The sequence below is a fragment of the Phaethon aethereus genome (assembly GCF_964289735.1).
Source record: "Phaethon aethereus genome assembly, chromosome: 2".
Lineage (NCBI taxonomy): Eukaryota > Metazoa > Chordata > Aves > Phaethontiformes > Phaethontidae > Phaethon > Phaethon aethereus.
The window spans coordinates 114231797-114249664 of record NC_138582.1 but is presented as its reverse complement, the minus strand read 5'-3'; the positions used below and the strand labels follow the sequence as shown (position 1 = coordinate 114249664).

Below are 17868 nucleotides of genomic sequence, written 5' to 3'. Positions count from 1 at the left end.
CCCAGGACCATTTTTCAGCGGGGTATTTAAGCTTATGTGCCTAACATTAACCAGCAGAAGAGTCCAACTGACTCCAATTAGACTCACCTCGAGGACAGGATTAGAATCTGCCGTTACATTTTCCTTACACACCTGAGTGGGTTGCCCTTCTTTCTGAGCGTGCTATCCAAGATTTGCGTCTGATATTAAAGGCTGCCATTTTATTGCTGCTGTTGACTGTGTGATCAGATCTCCATCTATAGTCCGTCTCCCAATCTGTGCTCAGATTTACCTCAACTAGCCAACATGGGTGTCAATTCTCTTTGGCATCTGGCTAATAACAAAGGTTTTTTTCCTTCGTGCTTTGCCTCCACAATAGGCCTTAGCCCATACTGCTTTAGTCTTTCAACAAATATTCATACTCTTGATTAATCACTTAAAACTTAGGCATAGCCATTTATTTCTTCCTAAAAAGCTACTACACTAAGTAAAATGTTTTATCTCCTTTTTACGAACTTGCTATTGTACTTTGTCTCCTTGATATTTTATTAGTGTTGTGCTTCGTGTCTTTCAAAGGCGGAGATCTTTTATTTGTGCTAAAACAAAAAACAATAATGATGAGCAGCTACAAGAAGCTGCAACATATTTAATAAGGAAATACAATATATATGTCATGGTAGAACAAAAATAGTAATACTTTGCGTTCATATCTTTCATCCACAACTCTGCTCTGCTGACTGTTCAGCCAGCATGAATGAGAACAACGCCTCTGCAGCCAATTTGCCTCAGCTGAGAATACAATTCAAGTACTTTATAGGTGAATAAACTCTGTTATCGTGGTTTTAGAAGGTGATAGCTAAGTACAAGTGTTCCTGGTTAAACAGCAAGTGAAGGGCACAAGGAAGACCTGCTAGACATTGGCTGACCAGCAAACTGAGCTGTTACTCAAGCACTGCTACCACAGTATCATGTGTTACTACCAGCCATCCTAATGGTGTGCTACACATGACAGCAACAGTTTGCAGTCATGAGAACATAATCCTGAACCCTCTGTTTTCCTCAAACTGATAGGCACAGACTTCATCGTGCCAGCAAGAGGGCAGCATAGGTGCTCAGAGGGGACAAGCACAGCTCCCGCTCTTTTAATAAGCAAGATCTAGTTAAATTTCCGTGTTTACAGCTGAGAGTCACCGTGTGCTACTGATGGCCATGCATGAACAGTTTCAAATGTGATTTCCAGGAGAAACACTTCTGAAAAATTACTTCTTATGGATCTGAAGTCCGGTTTTGAATCTGTACAACTACAAAGGGATTGCCACTTATTTAAGAAATTCCTTACAAGCCTGCCAAACATGGACTGATGGCTACTGATGCTAACTAGAGACGGGGTGCACAGGTTTGATCAAAAAAGTGGAGCAGTTGTTAAGAATACTAGCACCTGCACATCTCTCCTTTGAAGGTAGACTGGGCAACAAAAGCAGGAGACAACAGTTGTGTTTCATTGCTTCTGCAATCAGACACCATTTATTTTCTGTGCCACAACCGCACAAGCAGACTTGTCCATACTCCAGCCCACATCTCAGAGAGGACTGAACAGACCGCTATTCAAAGCTCTTACGATTTTGGAGAGAAGCACTGTCACCCCCAAGAGATCACAGAGGAGGGCAATAACTGCAACGACTTCCCTCCTCCTCCTCCCCTTTCTGGACGGAGCCCATCTCCTTTACCCCTTGTCTAAGTCACCCTATGGCTCTTGTAAGAGGACCCTCTCTGCCCATCGCTCATTAAATGTCCCCCTTGCCTGCCAGGGCACCCCCGTCCCCGCTCTGCGCGGGGTGCACCGGATCTGTGGCCAGTGTCGGAGGAGCCAGACACTCCTTCCAGCTGCGAGAGGCAAACCCCGGGCTTCACCCACACCACGCAGCAGTCTCGGGCTTCCTCTGCTCCTCCAGGCAGCACCTGTTTCAGGTCACATCTAGATCTGGGAATTTGGCAGTCCCCTCCATCTACCTGGGACAGGAACAACTGCCGAAGAGTGAAGGGCCAACGGCCTCCTGCAAAAAGAGAGTATTTCTGCTTCACAGCGGGAGCCAAAGGCCGAGGCCGGGCAAGAGCTCTACAGAGTCTGACTACAGGAGAGGGGGGATTCGCTTCAAGGGAGGCCACAACTTTCAAAACTGAAAATACAATTAAATGGAATTACTGTTTTTTTCAGATCTTCATGGTTTAATTAGGTTTCGCATGACTAAAAAGTCTTAAACATGAGCTGACCAGTCGTTACGCTGCAGGATGTTTGTTAAACCATTCATTTAGCGTAACATCAGTCTTAGTATGTTACTATAAAAAGGAAAAGGTCACAGTTTGTCAGTGCCTCTGAATACTAAACCAAACTTTTCAGCCTTGACCAGGCATTTATTTTAAAAACAAACACTTCCATATTTATTTAGCAATACGATATGTTCATCTGCTCACAGTATTCTCCCACCGAAGCATTACATTCCTCGCTCAATAATGCTTTAGAACCAAAAAATGCAGGAGCACCAATTCACTAAAAATCCATTTACCTCTGCGCAAGTGCTGAAAAAAACCCATCAGCTTTGGCAAAGCATGAAAATGGAAGCTGACAGTGAAGATTTGTTTAGGAATGCCATTTTTTTGGAGTAGATGTTATGGTAATAAAAAGTCAGTAGTTGAAAGACTTGAGTATGCCGACAAAAAATCCAGTAGGTGTCAGAAGAAAAGATCTTATTCCTGGGGTGGAGATCAATTCTAAAATAACAGATATCTATCTCCATCATAAATTTCAAAAATGGAATATGCCATCCAGTAAATTTGCCCATGAATTTGATTTCTGAGTTGAAGTTTTTAGCATTGCTTAATCATTTATAAGGCAATCTTCAGACATGTATCATTTATTCCACCCCTTTAAATCAAACTTCATCAAACCTTTTATATTCCATCCCTTTAAGTCAAACTTCTTTGAACCTGTCTCAGGCACTAGTTTTTGTTGAAGGCTGTGAACATGGGAAGTTTGATTTTTTTTTTTTTTTTTTTTTTACATTAAAGCTTGGTTTTTCTTTCTTTTCCTTCTGGTTTCTGCTCACAGATGTGTAAACTTTGTTTTCACTTCATGAAAGTTCGTCATAAATTTTCTCTTAGTTTTCAAAATAGTAAATCTGTCATCAGTATGAGAGGAAAAAGAATGGCTTTGCTACTCCACCCTCATTCTCTAACCATGCCTGAAAATCAGAAATCAAACCCAGTCCAAAGCTTCTCACATTGGTTTAAGTCTTCAGGCTGGCTGAATTTTTTTACATCAATTCGGTTGCTATCAGTGTCTCTAATGCCAAAAGGGGTAGGTCAACACTGAATACTTTCGAAAAAGAAAAATCTCCCACTCTGAGTGAGCATAGTCAAAAGTTAATCAGAGTGAGGATATTAATGCTCTCAGGGTGAATCTAGAAACTTCACAGAACATGCTTGCCTTCCACTGAACACCACTTAAAAGCAGAGTAAAACACATTCCCCAAGTGAAAAATGCAGGTATCAAACCCAAAAGACCGTGATTTTTTGAATTATTTAAGTGTTTAAAAGACAAGTTTTGGCATACAGTATCTTTACAGCCACAACAAGGAATTTCAGTTGTTACTACTGTGGTGCTGTCAGTACCCTCCCCATCTATTCCCCTCCTAGTTACTTTGATGTTACACTTAAAGGTAGCACAGCTGAGCCTTTTAGATTAAGCAAGAAGACTAGAAGACTTGGTCAGGGATTCTGGCCACCAAAACTGTAGAAAAGCTTTATAGGAACAAAGAAAATCCTTGTCCACTTTTCATGCCACACGGGCCAGGATGAAGAAAAATGTCAATCAAGCATACACAATCTTGGCCTTATTCTTCCACGACATATTAGACATGGACAGTGAAGTTCAGAGCTTCAAGAAGTCTACTGCTCTTTAGGCAAGATTTAGTTTTCTGATTAATGCTTCTCCCACTCATATCATCCCCATTTTGAAATCAGTTTTCCAGCACCACAGAGCAGGACAAAAGGCCCAAAACTGCACAAACTGTATGTAACATGCTTTTATGCCCAGTGCACGCTGGTGTTGGAATTATTATTTGTACTACAGGAGAGGGTAGAGATGCCAAATTACTGTACTAGATGCTGTACAAACACACAATTAGGAGACAGACGCTTCACAAAAGAAGAACGATGTCTTGCTTGTATCTATTTGGTTGTTGTGTGGAATAAATGAGCAGCAGCCTTTGAGTGAGTTGAGTCAACTTGCTCAGAATTTGACAGCAGATAATGAGGGAAACTACCAATCTCTCTTCTGTTTCCTTTGACAGGACTGGGCAAAGGCGAAAGAGTACTTTTAAGTTCACCATACAAACACTTGAGAAGAAAGATCCAAACAAATGGCATTGCTTTGCATTGATCACTGTACTTCGTTATTAAATGCAAACATGGGCATTCTTATTGTTTCTTTTAAAAATGTCTTAATATCTTCCTGCTAATTGTTTTGTTCTATTTCTAATCTAAATTGTGACAAAGAAGAAAGGGGTTTTCTTTAGCATGATGAATGATAGGACATTCAGATTCCTACTTAATGACAATTAATTTACTGTATACCCATGCAAGTTAAGATAGTTTTAATTAGTTTTTACACAATAAAAGGGTAACTTCATACTCTATTTAGATAAAAGCAGCTATTGCCTGACTAAACACATTCTCATCAAATACAGAAGGTGAGCTGAGTGACCTTACTAGGATTCACTCTTATTTTAATTCTCTATTTACTGTTTAAAAATAACCCATTTGCATAACAGTGCTACACATTTTTTAACTCTGAAATAAACCCTAATTGAAAAGTTGCTGCTATAATGAATCTCAGATGTGTGATCTTAATTTTTAAAAACAAACACAAAACAAATTAAAGAATGCATTGCAAATATATCGTAGCTAAAGCTGGTGACAACAAGTATCCTTATTAGAGACAGCATTTAGGTACCTTCTATAAATGGGCTGAAGTTACAGGCAAAGGTCAAAACATTTTCCCTTAAAAGTAAGAAGTGATAGCATTCTTGAGATGCAAAAGCTCTCCTTTTATGTAGATAACAGCCTAGACAATCTCTAGTAACACATGAAGGTGCTTTGTGCAAATGCCATTATTTGTATGAGTACTGAAATGCTGAAATGTCTTCTATTTTTCTTAAGTTTTCTGGCATGCATTCGGGTATCTATCTTCCTATTCAATCAATGCATCCAAATATGTGCTTTGGTATTGGTACCTACATGCATTCGGAACCTCTCTCCCAATAGGAACCAAAAACATTGAAAGTATATATGAAATATATATGAAATATATATGAAAGATATCCCTGCTTACTGGAGGGGAGGAAGTGTTGGACTAGATTTCGTTTAAAAATCTCTTCCAATCCAAACTATTCTATGATTCTATGATCCCTTTACGTCAATGAAGTCATGTCCACTCATACAAGCTGGGGATTTGTCCTTGCAACTGGAACATAGCAGCAGATTTACATTACCTGAATCATGCATAACAGAGTTTCTATTCTGCAAGATATTATTAATATTCATCAAATGCATTAGCAGCACACCTCGCCTCTCCCTATTCCTCTCAAAATCTGAATCAGGAAGTATCATGTTCTTAAGCTTTCAAGCACTGAATCCTGCACATTAATTTCTGGTTTAAGTCCAGACTACTTGTGTGGGTTTATTATGTTTCTGAAGTGAGTTCAAGGTATGTTACATTACTGTAAAATCACTATGCATGCTACCAGTGCAGTGAGACTGATAACAGAAACTGAATTAAAGAACCCTTCACTATCAAGGTAATGGAATGAAAATAGTTTTCCTGTCCAGTTCCACAACTGTCTTGCCTGATTCTTGTAAAAACTGTTGGTCAGTCAACTACTTCACGCCCCCAACCACGTGTTCTGCAGGGGTAGCTATCTATACTCCCATGCGTTCCAGAAGAGAACCTCCCAAATGCCACACTCCTTGAGATCAGCAGCTGTGGTATGCAGCCAACAGCAGGGAAGAAGAAACTGCATGCTAACAAGGATTTTAAAAAGCTGTGGGACAACAAGGTGGTCTAATGCTATTGTATTGCTCTGTACCACCAAGCAAGAGTCAACAGTCACCACCTTTTCTTGTCACCGCTTTTTATTTCCCATGTTGGAAGAAACCAAGAACATCCCAAAAAGCATGTACGCATCTTATGACTAGAGGGGAGTGCTCTGCATAATCCCTTCTGGTTGATCAAAAGCAGCAGTAGTGAGGAGTTTGGCATGGAGTGCTCTCTTTTCCTCCTTCACCAGAGAAAGGGGAAACAGATTAGAGGTCTGAAAGTCGCTGAAGTAGGTAAAGGCGGCCGTTAATATTAGGGAAAAAACTAAGTTAGGATCCTTGACAATTCAGCAAACTGCTTCACCTTAGAAGTGGTCTCAAAGTCTATTGGTCTGTCATACACAACTTGCAAGCATGGCTACCACTCTCTAAAAAGGAGGAGAGCACGCTCTCCTAATGGAAAAATAGATGTAAACCTTTCGTTGACAGGGAGCTCATCAGGGAAATACTCACCCTAATGACAAAACTGAGTTACTGATTGTGAATAGAAAAGGACATTTTCAAAAGCACTCAAGCCCTGCTGGAAATAAAATTTATAACCTGTTTTCAGGAGCAGTCCTGTTCCTCTCCCTGCTTACTTTCAAAGCTTACTTTCAGACCCGACGTAACCCTTGTACATTTGGCAATCAATATTTTGGCCCTCCAGCCTCATGAGGATTACGTTGACTCCCACTTCTCTATCTGTGTGGAGGCCTTTTGGGTCAGACCAGGTGTGACCCACATGGTTCCCTTTGTAGGACTACCTATATTTCTAGAAAACATCACTTACTATCCATGGCATGAAGATATTCCATATGAAGAGCACCGGCTCCTGCAGTGGCAGCTGAAGGAATGATGTCTGCGTATGGGCTGCGCTGGCCTGCCAACAGAGCCATCTGATGATAATATTCAGCTGGACTGACGCCAGCATGTGGAGCTAAAAACACAACATAAAAATCACTGTTAATGACGAAAGATAAATGAGAAGGAAAGTTTTATCACATTGCTGGTTTCTCTGGCTATTAAAACAGCTTGTTTATTTTTTAATGTAATGCAACGTCTGCAGTATGCCACCACCAATCAATATATTTCAACCAATGATACTGCAAAGACACCATTCAAAAAACAGCAAGGCATAAAATATTAATGAGCTCGGTGATCTCATATTTTTATATTTATTATTAAGTGACTCAAAAAGTGACAGGCTGACAGCAATGGAAACTAGTATGATTTATTTAGTGACATAAAAAAAGCAGGAAAACCTTCCTAGAGCTTTATTCCCCTTTACCTCATCCCTGGCCCAAAGGACTCCGTCTCTAAGGTAACAACGCAGCTAAACGTCCATAAGCATTCAAGTTTCCAGAGTCTCTGCTTAGAGGATCTGAAGATTTTTACTCATAGTGGCAGTTTGTGTATAAGCTTAGGAGTAAACAAGGACAAGCACGTTTTCAGGACAAGTACTAGTTGTCCATGAACAACATAGGGGCATTTTTTTGTGAGGACAGGCTGAAGTCAATGAATGCAGCCTTCCCATCCTTCAAAGCTCCTAAGTGTACTTGACACACGAGCATATTTGCAGAGTCAAAACCAGAGACCGGATAGGCTCTACAACCCATCGGTAAGATTATCAGCAATGCAGTCCTCTGATAAGGACTTGCATTAGCCTTTCTCTCCTCTAGAAATAATATGTGAGCTTTCTGTTCTGCTGCAGTTTTCAAGCATGCCATCAACTAACAGGCAACTCTGGACAAACACGAAAATCCACATAATTTTAATGTCATCTCACCTCAGCAGGCTTCAGATGGTACAATAAGTAGAGGATCATTTCATGGGCTTGTGCGAGAAGTACTCATAAAATAAGGTGGGCTCCATCCCCCTGACCCTGACTTGCTATGTGACCTGAGGTGAGCAGCCTTCCTCTCTGCTCTCTACTTGTCCCATTTGCAAAACACTTAAAATTTCCTTACAATCACCAGAACATGGTACGTAAGTTTGCTGAAAACATTTCATTTTTCTTAGGTTAATGGGCTACATCCCAACAGATTATTTTTATATATTTCATAATATTTAATGAGATTTTTCTTTTGATTCCAGCAACTGAATCTTGAATGGAAACAAAACTCTAAGCTGAAATTCTATGAATTACCAACTTAACTTGAATACTGTTACTCACACAGTATTACTAAAAAGGATAATTTATGTTTGCATCAGAAAATTGGATCCTAAATGCAAACCTTAGAAGGAAAGAATCAACATTTACACTAAAAGGAGGTATATTGGGTTAGTGTGGCAGGGTTTTGGTAGCGGAGGGACTACAGGGGTGGCTTCTGTGAGAAGCTGCTAGAAGCTTCCCTTCTGTCCGACAGAGCCAGTGCCAGCAAGCTCCAAGATGGACCTGCCGCTGGCCAAAGGCCAAGCCCATCAGCAATGGTGGCAGTGCCTCTGGGAGAACATATTTAAAAAGGAGGAAAAAAGGGCACACAGCAACTGAGAATACGTGAGAGCAACAGCTCTGCAGACACCAAGGTCAGTGAAGAAGGGGGAGGAGGTGCTGGAGCAAGCTCCTGGCAGGACCTGTGGACCCCTGGAGAGAGGAGCCCAGGTTTGCTGGCAGGACTTGTGACCCCACGGGGGACCCACGCTGGAGCAGTCTGATCCTGAAGGATGGTACCCCGTGGCAGGGACCCAGGCTGGGCAGTCTGTGAAGAACTGCAGCCCATGTGAGGGACCCCACGCTGGAGCAGAGGAAGAGTGTGAAGAGTCCTCCCCATGAGGAGGGAGGAAGTAGCAGCAGAGACGTGACGAACTGACCACAAGCCCCATTCCCCGTCCCCCTGCGCTGCTCAGAGGGCAGGAGGTGGAGAAAATCGGGAGTGAAGTTGAGCCCAGAAAGAAGGGAGGGGTGGGGGGAAGGTGTGTTTTAAGATTTGATTTTATTTCTCATTACCCTACTCTGATTTGATCAGCAATAAATTAAATTAATTGTCCCGAAGTCAAGTCTGCTTTGCCCATGACAGTAATTGGTGAGTGATCTCTCCCTGCCCTTGTCTCGACCCACGAGCCTTTTGTTAATATTTTCTCTCCCCTGTCCAGCTGAGGAGGTGATAGAGCGGCTTTGGTGGGCACCTGGTGTCCAGCCAGGGTCAACCCACCACAGGAGGTAAAACATGGCATGGAGTTTGGAGAAAAGTTTATTCAGCACCAGATTTCTGAAATTTAAAACCTGCCTTTATTTTTACCAAAGAAAATGGAAGAATGTGCTTTTCATGTTATAATGTTAAATATAACCAACTTCAGGGAAGGTTCAGAAAAATAAAAGCACATCAAACAGGAACAGGAATGGCATAAAAAATGAGCCGAGATAAATTAAAGGTTGTTGGTATTTTTTCCAAATTACAAATTGATTTCTCAATTAAATATAATCTACTTCAGCCACCACCACTTTCTGTGAAATGGTAAGAAAAATATTCGGACCAAATTTTAAAAGAGGAGTAACTCACACTGAATCACCGATGTTAAAAGTTTTACAGTAGTAGGCAACCATCATATCTTTCCAGACACACTTAAAATACTTCCTGAGCTTTCTGACATAAGTGTCTGGGTTAACTAACAATAACATTGGCTGCAAACTTTAACTGCTACAGAAAACATAGTGAGCACATAATTGCATTACTAAATGTTCCATATGCTGAGAAATGCTCTGGCGCTCTTTAAAGATCATTCCTTACTACCTTCTTCAAAGATAAAAAATTAGCCTACTAAATGATGTATTGCATGAAGGGTAAATGAAGGGTAAACGGGAAGGCCTGCAGCCCTGAATTTTCTCCTGTTTATTCCTGGGTAGCTTCGGCTTTGCCCCTGCTTTTTTTACAAAGGGAGGCATTTCCTTCTGCATTGTGGGCACTGTTGAGCTTCGTTTGAGCACCCTGCTCTACACACACCAACAACTCAATCCTTACCCCTGCCCCAAACCCTCTGTGTTACTCAAAGGAGTCCTTGGCCGCCCCTGGCCCACCTGTTCTGCTGGGTAAGGCAAAGAAGACAGAAGACACTCTACCATTACTGTTGCTGTGGCAGTCATTAATTACAGCTGGCAAGACTTACAGTGAACATGAAACTGCTCTTCGTTATGTTCCAGATTGTTTTGGCTCCCAGCCATTCCCAAATCCATGAGTCAAGAGACTGAGCCCAATAGTACACTGACCTAATTATCTAACTGGCCTAAAGCAATTAAGGAAGCAAGAGAAATCTCACTATGACTTTCAGAAGAACAGTAACAACTTCCAAGTTTTCATAGTTCAAATGCTATACGACTTAAGCCATGGTGTCCATTATGTTATTACTAAATTATGTGCATGCACCCCTTTAAATCACTGTTTTTTTAATTTGCATTCTAGTAGTGCCCATGCCGTGACTTGGGCTATCAGATCCCAGGAGCCTACACCTGAAAAAAGCATTTCATTGTAGACCTGACTGATCACACAACAAACTATGGATTCCAGAGAACAAATTTAACAGCTCTTCAGTAAGCGTGTTGTTTTACTGAAATATTTCCAATGCCTCGATGCAGTTACTGCATTTTCAAGAGGTGCTGCACAACACCTGGGCTATGGTAACTGATAAAAGATGAGCCATGAGCCTAGAGGAAATGTGAAGTAACACATAGTTGTTCAAGAAAGGAGTTAATAGGTTTCGCTTGTACTTATGAAAGGCTAAAGTTGTGATTAGAGCAAGCAATCAAAGCTCAGGGGATGAGCGTTAAGACAGAGTGTACTCAACTGCATTGTCCACACCTGAGTGTCTCGTGCCATCTGAAAGCCGGTGGGTATCCAAGGCACTTAATGAGGCTGGCATGTGAGAGACAGGCCTTAGAGGAGAAAACTGTCTTACTGGGGTGGCAGCTGGAGTTCAGGCAAGGGACTTCACAGACCTGAACTGACACCAAACACTTGCGTTGTAGACAGATGAATCTTAGCACCATTGTAGTTATGACAGAGCTCCAGACCCAAATGGTAACATGTAAATGTCTGTATTTGGGTGCACTGAATAGTTCTCTAAACCTCCGCTGACTGCACTACCTAGAACTCACTGGACGATAATGGCAAAATGGCACAGCAAGATCACAGATTTCTATACTGCAGAGACCTAAATTCAGGTGCAGGAATCTGGAACCAAATTCTACCCTGAGACATCCTAGAGTTTGAGAGAGACTACCACTGGCCTGGTGAACACGGTAAAGCACCTGTAGGAGATCTCTGCCCTTCTGGAGTGTCAGCTGGGTGCTGGGTCAGATACCCCAATGTATCTAAGATAGCACTATATGCCTACATCTATGCAAGTGAATTCAGCGTTGTGTACCTGAGACCAAGACTGTACACAGGTTAATGTCATATGGTTGTGTGATAGGTGGTTTCCTTCCCTCCTTTCTTCCTACATGCAACTGGAGCACACCTTAAACATAAATGAAATTCTGCAGGAATGTGATCTGAAGATTACTGAAGGAAAGATAGTGAAGTGTTCTTGCACATTAGCTTTTGTGAAAAGCCCAAATATGCATTGCAAGAATTTTTCCAGTTTATGCCATTACACTATAGCTCTATCATGTTTATCATGTATCAAAAGCTCCAAAGCTCCCCGAGTCAAAACATGTATTTCTGAGCATTCATATTGTTCCTTCAAAAAAAGAATTTTTTTTAATACTTTGGCTAAAATAAAGAGGGTAGAATTAGCAAGGATTCATACAACATCCAAAGTGCTGCTAGGAAAGCCCTATGTGCATGCCATATACCTTGACTGACAATAGGTCATTAAAATTTATTCTCATAAGACTATGTGCCCATAACTAATGGATTAACTGTAAAAGGTATATGTTCTTATAAGCGAGGATTAATTAGTTATCCATTTGGATAAGGTGCACCACTCATTTTTCAAATTCAGCTAAAGGCAGTTTAAGTCTGTTAAGTTTCTGCATACACAGGGAAGATCTTTCCCATAGTTAAAATAATAATTTTATTACCTTCACTACATATTTGTTTCCAAGTATGTTATATTTTAGTTCTTTTCAGCAAATGCTACAATTTTGAAATGTCAAACTGCTTATTTTATTATTGAAAAACCTAGAGTAATGACAAGAGTGATTGCAGGAGTTCACTTCAACTCAAATAACCTGGAAAGTAATAGCCATAGTCACACCAAGACTTAAAGCATCTGATATTTCAAGTAAACTAAAGGGGCCAGTCCTGATCATCAGCCACTTCTACATCAGCATCATTTCATTTGGCCATATCATTGGCTAGGATAAACGAAAATAATTCTACATAACTTTTAACAGAACTATTGACTAAATACAAGAAGTCAGTGCACGCTTCACATGATTCAAAAATATTCTTTTAATTAACAAACCTTTCACACCTGAAGAACGCCATGGTTATACACTGATGTACACTCCCAAAGAATCTGGCTCAATTCAGCGCAGATACAGCGGATTTCTTGGGTGATCAGAATCACACCCCGGGTCAGCTCCACAAACAAAAGATATCACAAGACATACACCACCCTTCAGCCTAAATTTTGAATGAGGCAGAGCTTTTTTTTTTTTTAATTCCTTCTCCCTGAAGTTTCAACATTTGTGAGATGTACAAATGAGCCGTGATCGGCTGATGAAGTATTGAAACATTTATGACATAATGAATATGTCTGACAAACCTGCTGAAGCTGCTTTGAACAAGGGGGAAAAAATGTTGACAAGATTAATATAACTTAGGTTGCTACAATGACAGAAAACAGGAAGCCTGTCTTAACCCACCGTCTGTTGGGCTGAGTCCGCGGGCTGCTGAGATCATGGAGAGGGATGGGCTGCTGTGCAGGGACCTGATGTAGTCCATGTAGGGGTTAATGTAGGGGTGAGGGGTGCTGAAGGGAGACTCCGATGTTGCAGCAGGATTTCGGTGTGGGGAAATTCTAAGGAATGGAAGCTCTGAATATGTCGGGCTACTAGATAAGGCAGAAGGCCTGGAAGAGAAAAGAAAGAAAAACGAAAACCAGCCAAGTTATCTATATGATAAAGAAAAATACTGTAAAGGTAACACATTCATTTTTTGAAGAGTAACAACTGGGTTGCACATGTAGTAAGTTCCGCTAAAGTCAACTGCTTGGAAAGAAAAAGGATAGGAAATGAATTCTTCCCTGCACCTAGTATTAGCAACATTTCTCTGACCAATTTTAACATGACTTTGTATTTGGTTTAATTTTTACATCGCTCAATACCCCTTCCCCATGGAAAAGTATTTCACACTTTAATTAGTGTGAAATATGCACCCTGTGTACCACATATTAATTCTTGCTGCAATATGGAAGACATACTGAGATGCTAAGTCATTTACATCTTCAAAACCACGTGGCTATTGGAAAAAGAATTTTGAGAGCTACACTGTGCCCACTCCCTTCATTTGTCAGCTTACTCTTGCTGAAAGATTGCACATTTATACACAAGTCATTTCAGAAGACCCAAACTTTGGAAGCCATTAAGACAGCCGAGTCCTTTGGAGCATTTTTTTGTTGATGTTCCTTCCTATGAAAGATGCAGAAAACTTGGTGGCAAAGGAAGAAAGATTGCTGCCTATGTTTGGTTTTAGCATGGCACCAGAGACTGATGCCTTTAACAAGACTACATTAATTAACTACCTCATTCTTGCAAAAGGAGAGCTGTGGTGCCTTCTCAGGCTATACGCATGAAGCTGCGATGGACCAAGGCTGAAAGCTGAGTTTACAGCTGACAAAAGATAAATAACCTGCCATAACCCTCCTCATCATCCCCCCCCGTCGATATAACAGCGCCTGGGCTCTGCATGGACACCCTTCTCTCACAGCATCCTGCCTGCAAAGGCACTGGAAAAAGTCCAAATTTCATCAGAAGGGGTTGGAGTGCCTGCCCTTGCCAACCTGCTCTTTGGCAAAAGACAATGATTAAGCCTGTCATGCATTTGCTGTAGTCCAACTGGTTGACCCGCACTAAATGCCTTTTTGTCCTGGTTTTTCCAATTAATTTAGCATATATACAGCACAGACACAGGCAGCAGCTGCGAGAGCAGTGAGGGCAGTCTGTTCCTTTGATGCTGCTGGCTTACAAAGAATAATAAAACAAGAAATGTATTTTTTTTCTTTAACATACACATGCCGTGATCAATGGAGATAGTTGTCGCCACCTAAAAGTCCAACAGAACGTAATCTTACATAGGAGCCAATTCTGCCCTGCCACCAGCTCGGAAATGCTAGCATATGAGTGGGACAAAGATCAAAGCTATGCATTCTTAACATGACACTGGCCTCCCTGCCACAAAATCCATGAGGGCTCATAAAATCTGGAGAATAAATATTTTTCCTGTTGTGCTTTTCTCCTTCTTTTCCCTTCCCTTCCTTATTTGGCTTTTGTGTGTTTCTTGCCCTCCTGCAGCTTTCTGCAAGGTAAGCCTGTTTAGCCTTCCCATATGAAATTACCTCCTAGCTCCAAAGTTTGTTAGAGAGCCTGCATCCATTGTGTGCTAGCAGCAGGTACCGGCAGTGCAATCACTCCTTTGACACCCAAGCAAGTGACCCACACAAAGCCCAGCCACTCACTGGTATGCCTTCCCTGTATTTAAAATGCACCAAGAACTTGAAACCAGAAGCTGTTTTCCATCACTGTGCAAAACACATCTCCTTTACCCAGAGCACTTTTTCTCTGCATGGTTTTGAAGCACCTTTGTTTTACAGGAAACACAGCTTTACTCTAGTCGGCACTGTGAAACCCGACGAGCCATGACACATTTGCTGTCTCGCAGCTCCCTGTCAGGCTGAGTGTGGAAGGCAGAAGCCTTAAAACTCACAATGATGTAGGAGGCAAAAATACCATAGCTGGATATCACATTACAGAGTGCATTTCCCATCCTGGCAGTGAGGAAAATACAGTAGTATAGCAGATTTAATACAGGAGTAACAAAGAAACCAAGTTTGGATGTCATTTTACAAGTCTTTTTTTCTAAGGTGATCTCAACTCAGAAACAGTTAGAAACCTGAAGACCATGCAGGCAAGCAGAAGCCCTGGCCTTATCTGGTGCATATCGAACAGAAAACTGTTTAAAAGCTTTTGCAAGCAGGCCGAAAGTCTGTATCGGCCTCAGCGATTCACTCTCCAGCTGGCCAACAGCCAAATGCTGCCTGAGGAGCAAGATCAAGAGCCAGGCTGCCCGCTTCTCCCTCCTGATCCAATGGAGCCATTCAAGGGCACTGGGACTCAACCGCTTCTCCTCCTCCTCCTCCTCTCTCTGCTCCTCTGAGCTCCTCAGTTTCACAAGGATACCAGGGAAAGGACACCGATCTGGGCAACATCCATCGACAGCAGGTATATAAGCTGTATTATTAGAGGCAGAAATAAGGAGTCATCAGATTCCACATAAGACTCCCAGTTCTGCACTCTAATCTCTACTAATCTCTCTCCAACATCTGATTTTAACACGCCACTAACTTCTCTGCTCACTTCCAGCCTGTACTTTTCTCACTCTGTTTCCAGATCCTCCTCTCCCTACAGTCCCATTTTCCCCCCTGCCTCCATCTGCTCTCAGCTTCCACTGTTTGAGCCCTCCTGATTTATTCCAATAAATGTCACATATTCTTCCTTTCCTTTCCCTCCATGATTAAACTTTGCTATGAACATCGTTCAGTAGTATTGTTTAACTCCTTCCTTCAAACTGCGACTTTTAGAAAGGGTGCAGCCAGACACGCTTCCTATTAGCTGCTGCTTTGCAACCTCTTTGCCTACCGATAAAGAATAACTTTTGTCCTGTAAACAGCAAACAGCCCAGCCCAGGAGTGGCTCTGCAGACACTCATCCAGTGACAAGCAAATCAAATCTCCAGATGTGGGTGGCAGTCCACCCCCATCATTTTTATTTCATATGTACTTTGTCCCCAGCCTTGGCAAATGGTGCTCTGCCTTGGGCCTGAGGCTACTTCATGGGATACAATGAGGCTCCAGCATGAGAAAAGGCAGGGACATTTTCAGTGATACTGCACGAAACTTTATGCTTCACCTATAAACCATGGGAAGGCAGAACTTGCTCTGCATCCTCTCCTACACAGCACTTTTCCTGTTCAATGACATACTAGGAGCACTAAAGCTTCCTTCAGAGAGCTGGAGCGAAGCAGATGCATGCTCTTTTCTGAATCAGGACCTCTGTGTCTACCCCCAGAGATCCTGCAAACTCAACTTAAATTTAATGCAAAGCCTATCATACTTTCAATACTTATTTGAAGTTGGAGGTCTCCAGGTTTGGGAGTAAGAGAGATTCAGCTGTGTTTTATCAGTGCAATTTTTATCCTGCCACATTAGGCTGATTTTATTATTTTCTCGATAACCTCGATTGTATCTACACCCCTGACGTAAAAGAAAAGCAGCAGAGAACAGGGCTGGCTGTGAAGGCATCTCCTTTCTGTCCAGACTGCCCTCCTGCTCACTGCTTAGGTGCCGAAATACCGCGACTGCCGCACAGCTTCCGTATCTGACACGGGTCTTCCCACTCCCCATCTCAACTACTCAGCAGGAGAATGACGCACACATGCCGAGGCAGTGAGATCAGTGTAAGGGCAAACAGGTATACTTTTTTCCTATTAGTCACAACGCTTTTTCTGACCAATGTTGCAGAGGTGTCTGCACAGTTTTAAAACTTACGTGGTCACACCAGTGCAGCAACTGCGAGCAGCATCAGATGTATGGCAAATTACAAAATGCATGAAGCCACCTTTTTTTTTTAATGCTTTTTCTGACCAGTGCTGAACCACAGATGAGCTGTAAGATTTCAGTTATTACTCATGAAAACGGTGTGTCATTTTGTTTTGTTGCTTACAGCTGCAACAGATGAACTCTGCACAAGAAGACTGACCAGCAGCAGGTTTGGGTTTCAGCTGCCACAAAAACTGATCAGAGTCCAATTCCCTTTTCAGCCCATGCAGTCCTTTTATTAAGTGGGGAAGGAAGATCATGGGAATCTGAGAGTTGATGCAGCAAGCATGAGCTAATTATACATATGTCAAAATGATCCGCATGTACAGATTCCTAGTATTATCTTGAAAGGATCACACATTTTTTCCATCAGGAGGGGGGAGGGGTCATACCACATACTTCTTGTTGTTTTTTGTACCTAAGCATTAGCCAGTTTTACAACGAAGAAGATGCTCCAGATTCAAATGGAAATCCTACCCCTTTCTTTGGCAGTGACAGAGTGGCTAACTCGTGCAGGTGAAATACTGCCTGACTATGACGAGTGGTAAAACCCCCCCGGTAAGTAAGCAAGCAATGAGGTTGTTGACTACGTGGCCCTTCAGCCATGCTCTCTTCTCAGTGCCATGCTGACAGGATTCAGGACCACAATCTCCAGTCTCTGCCTGTGTCCCTGGTGTGGTAGGGTGAGGTGTGACAGGTGCCGGATTAGCTCTGGGTATTAGGCTACAGAAGGCAGAGTATTCCCTACCTTACCTCATTTTTCCCTTTTAACTTGCACCTTTTCTCCCACCTATGTTCCTGAACTGCTTCTGTGGCACGAGGCAGAGGGGAAACCACAGGTGGGAATATGTAACTTCCTTGAATTCTGTATATTCAAAAAACTGAAATACGTGGTGATTTTCAGCCTCTAAAAAAAAATGGAAACTGACAAAAATATTAATGGGTTTTCATTTTCCAAGCTAATAGACCTGTAACTGTTCAGAAATTTCATAACAAAACAAG

The 17868-nt window shown here is 41.9% G+C and overlaps 1 protein-coding gene across 2 annotated transcripts in view; it reads right to left on the bottom strand.

Annotated features, from left to right (window-relative positions):
- The window catches only part of GLI3 (GLI family zinc finger 3), a gene marked incomplete at its 5' end in the record, with an annotated part of 201889 nt that overhangs the window by 59916 nt on the left and 124105 nt on the right, over positions 1-17868 (bottom strand). For both annotated transcript variants that reach the window (XM_081996622.1, XM_081996623.1), the window contains 2 exons: positions 6902-7048; positions 12917-13122. In XM_081996622.1, coding sequence (XP_081852748.1) covers positions 6902-7048; positions 12917-13122 — 353 coding nt within the window. The remainder of the gene's footprint in view (positions 1-6901; positions 7049-12916; positions 13123-17868) is intronic.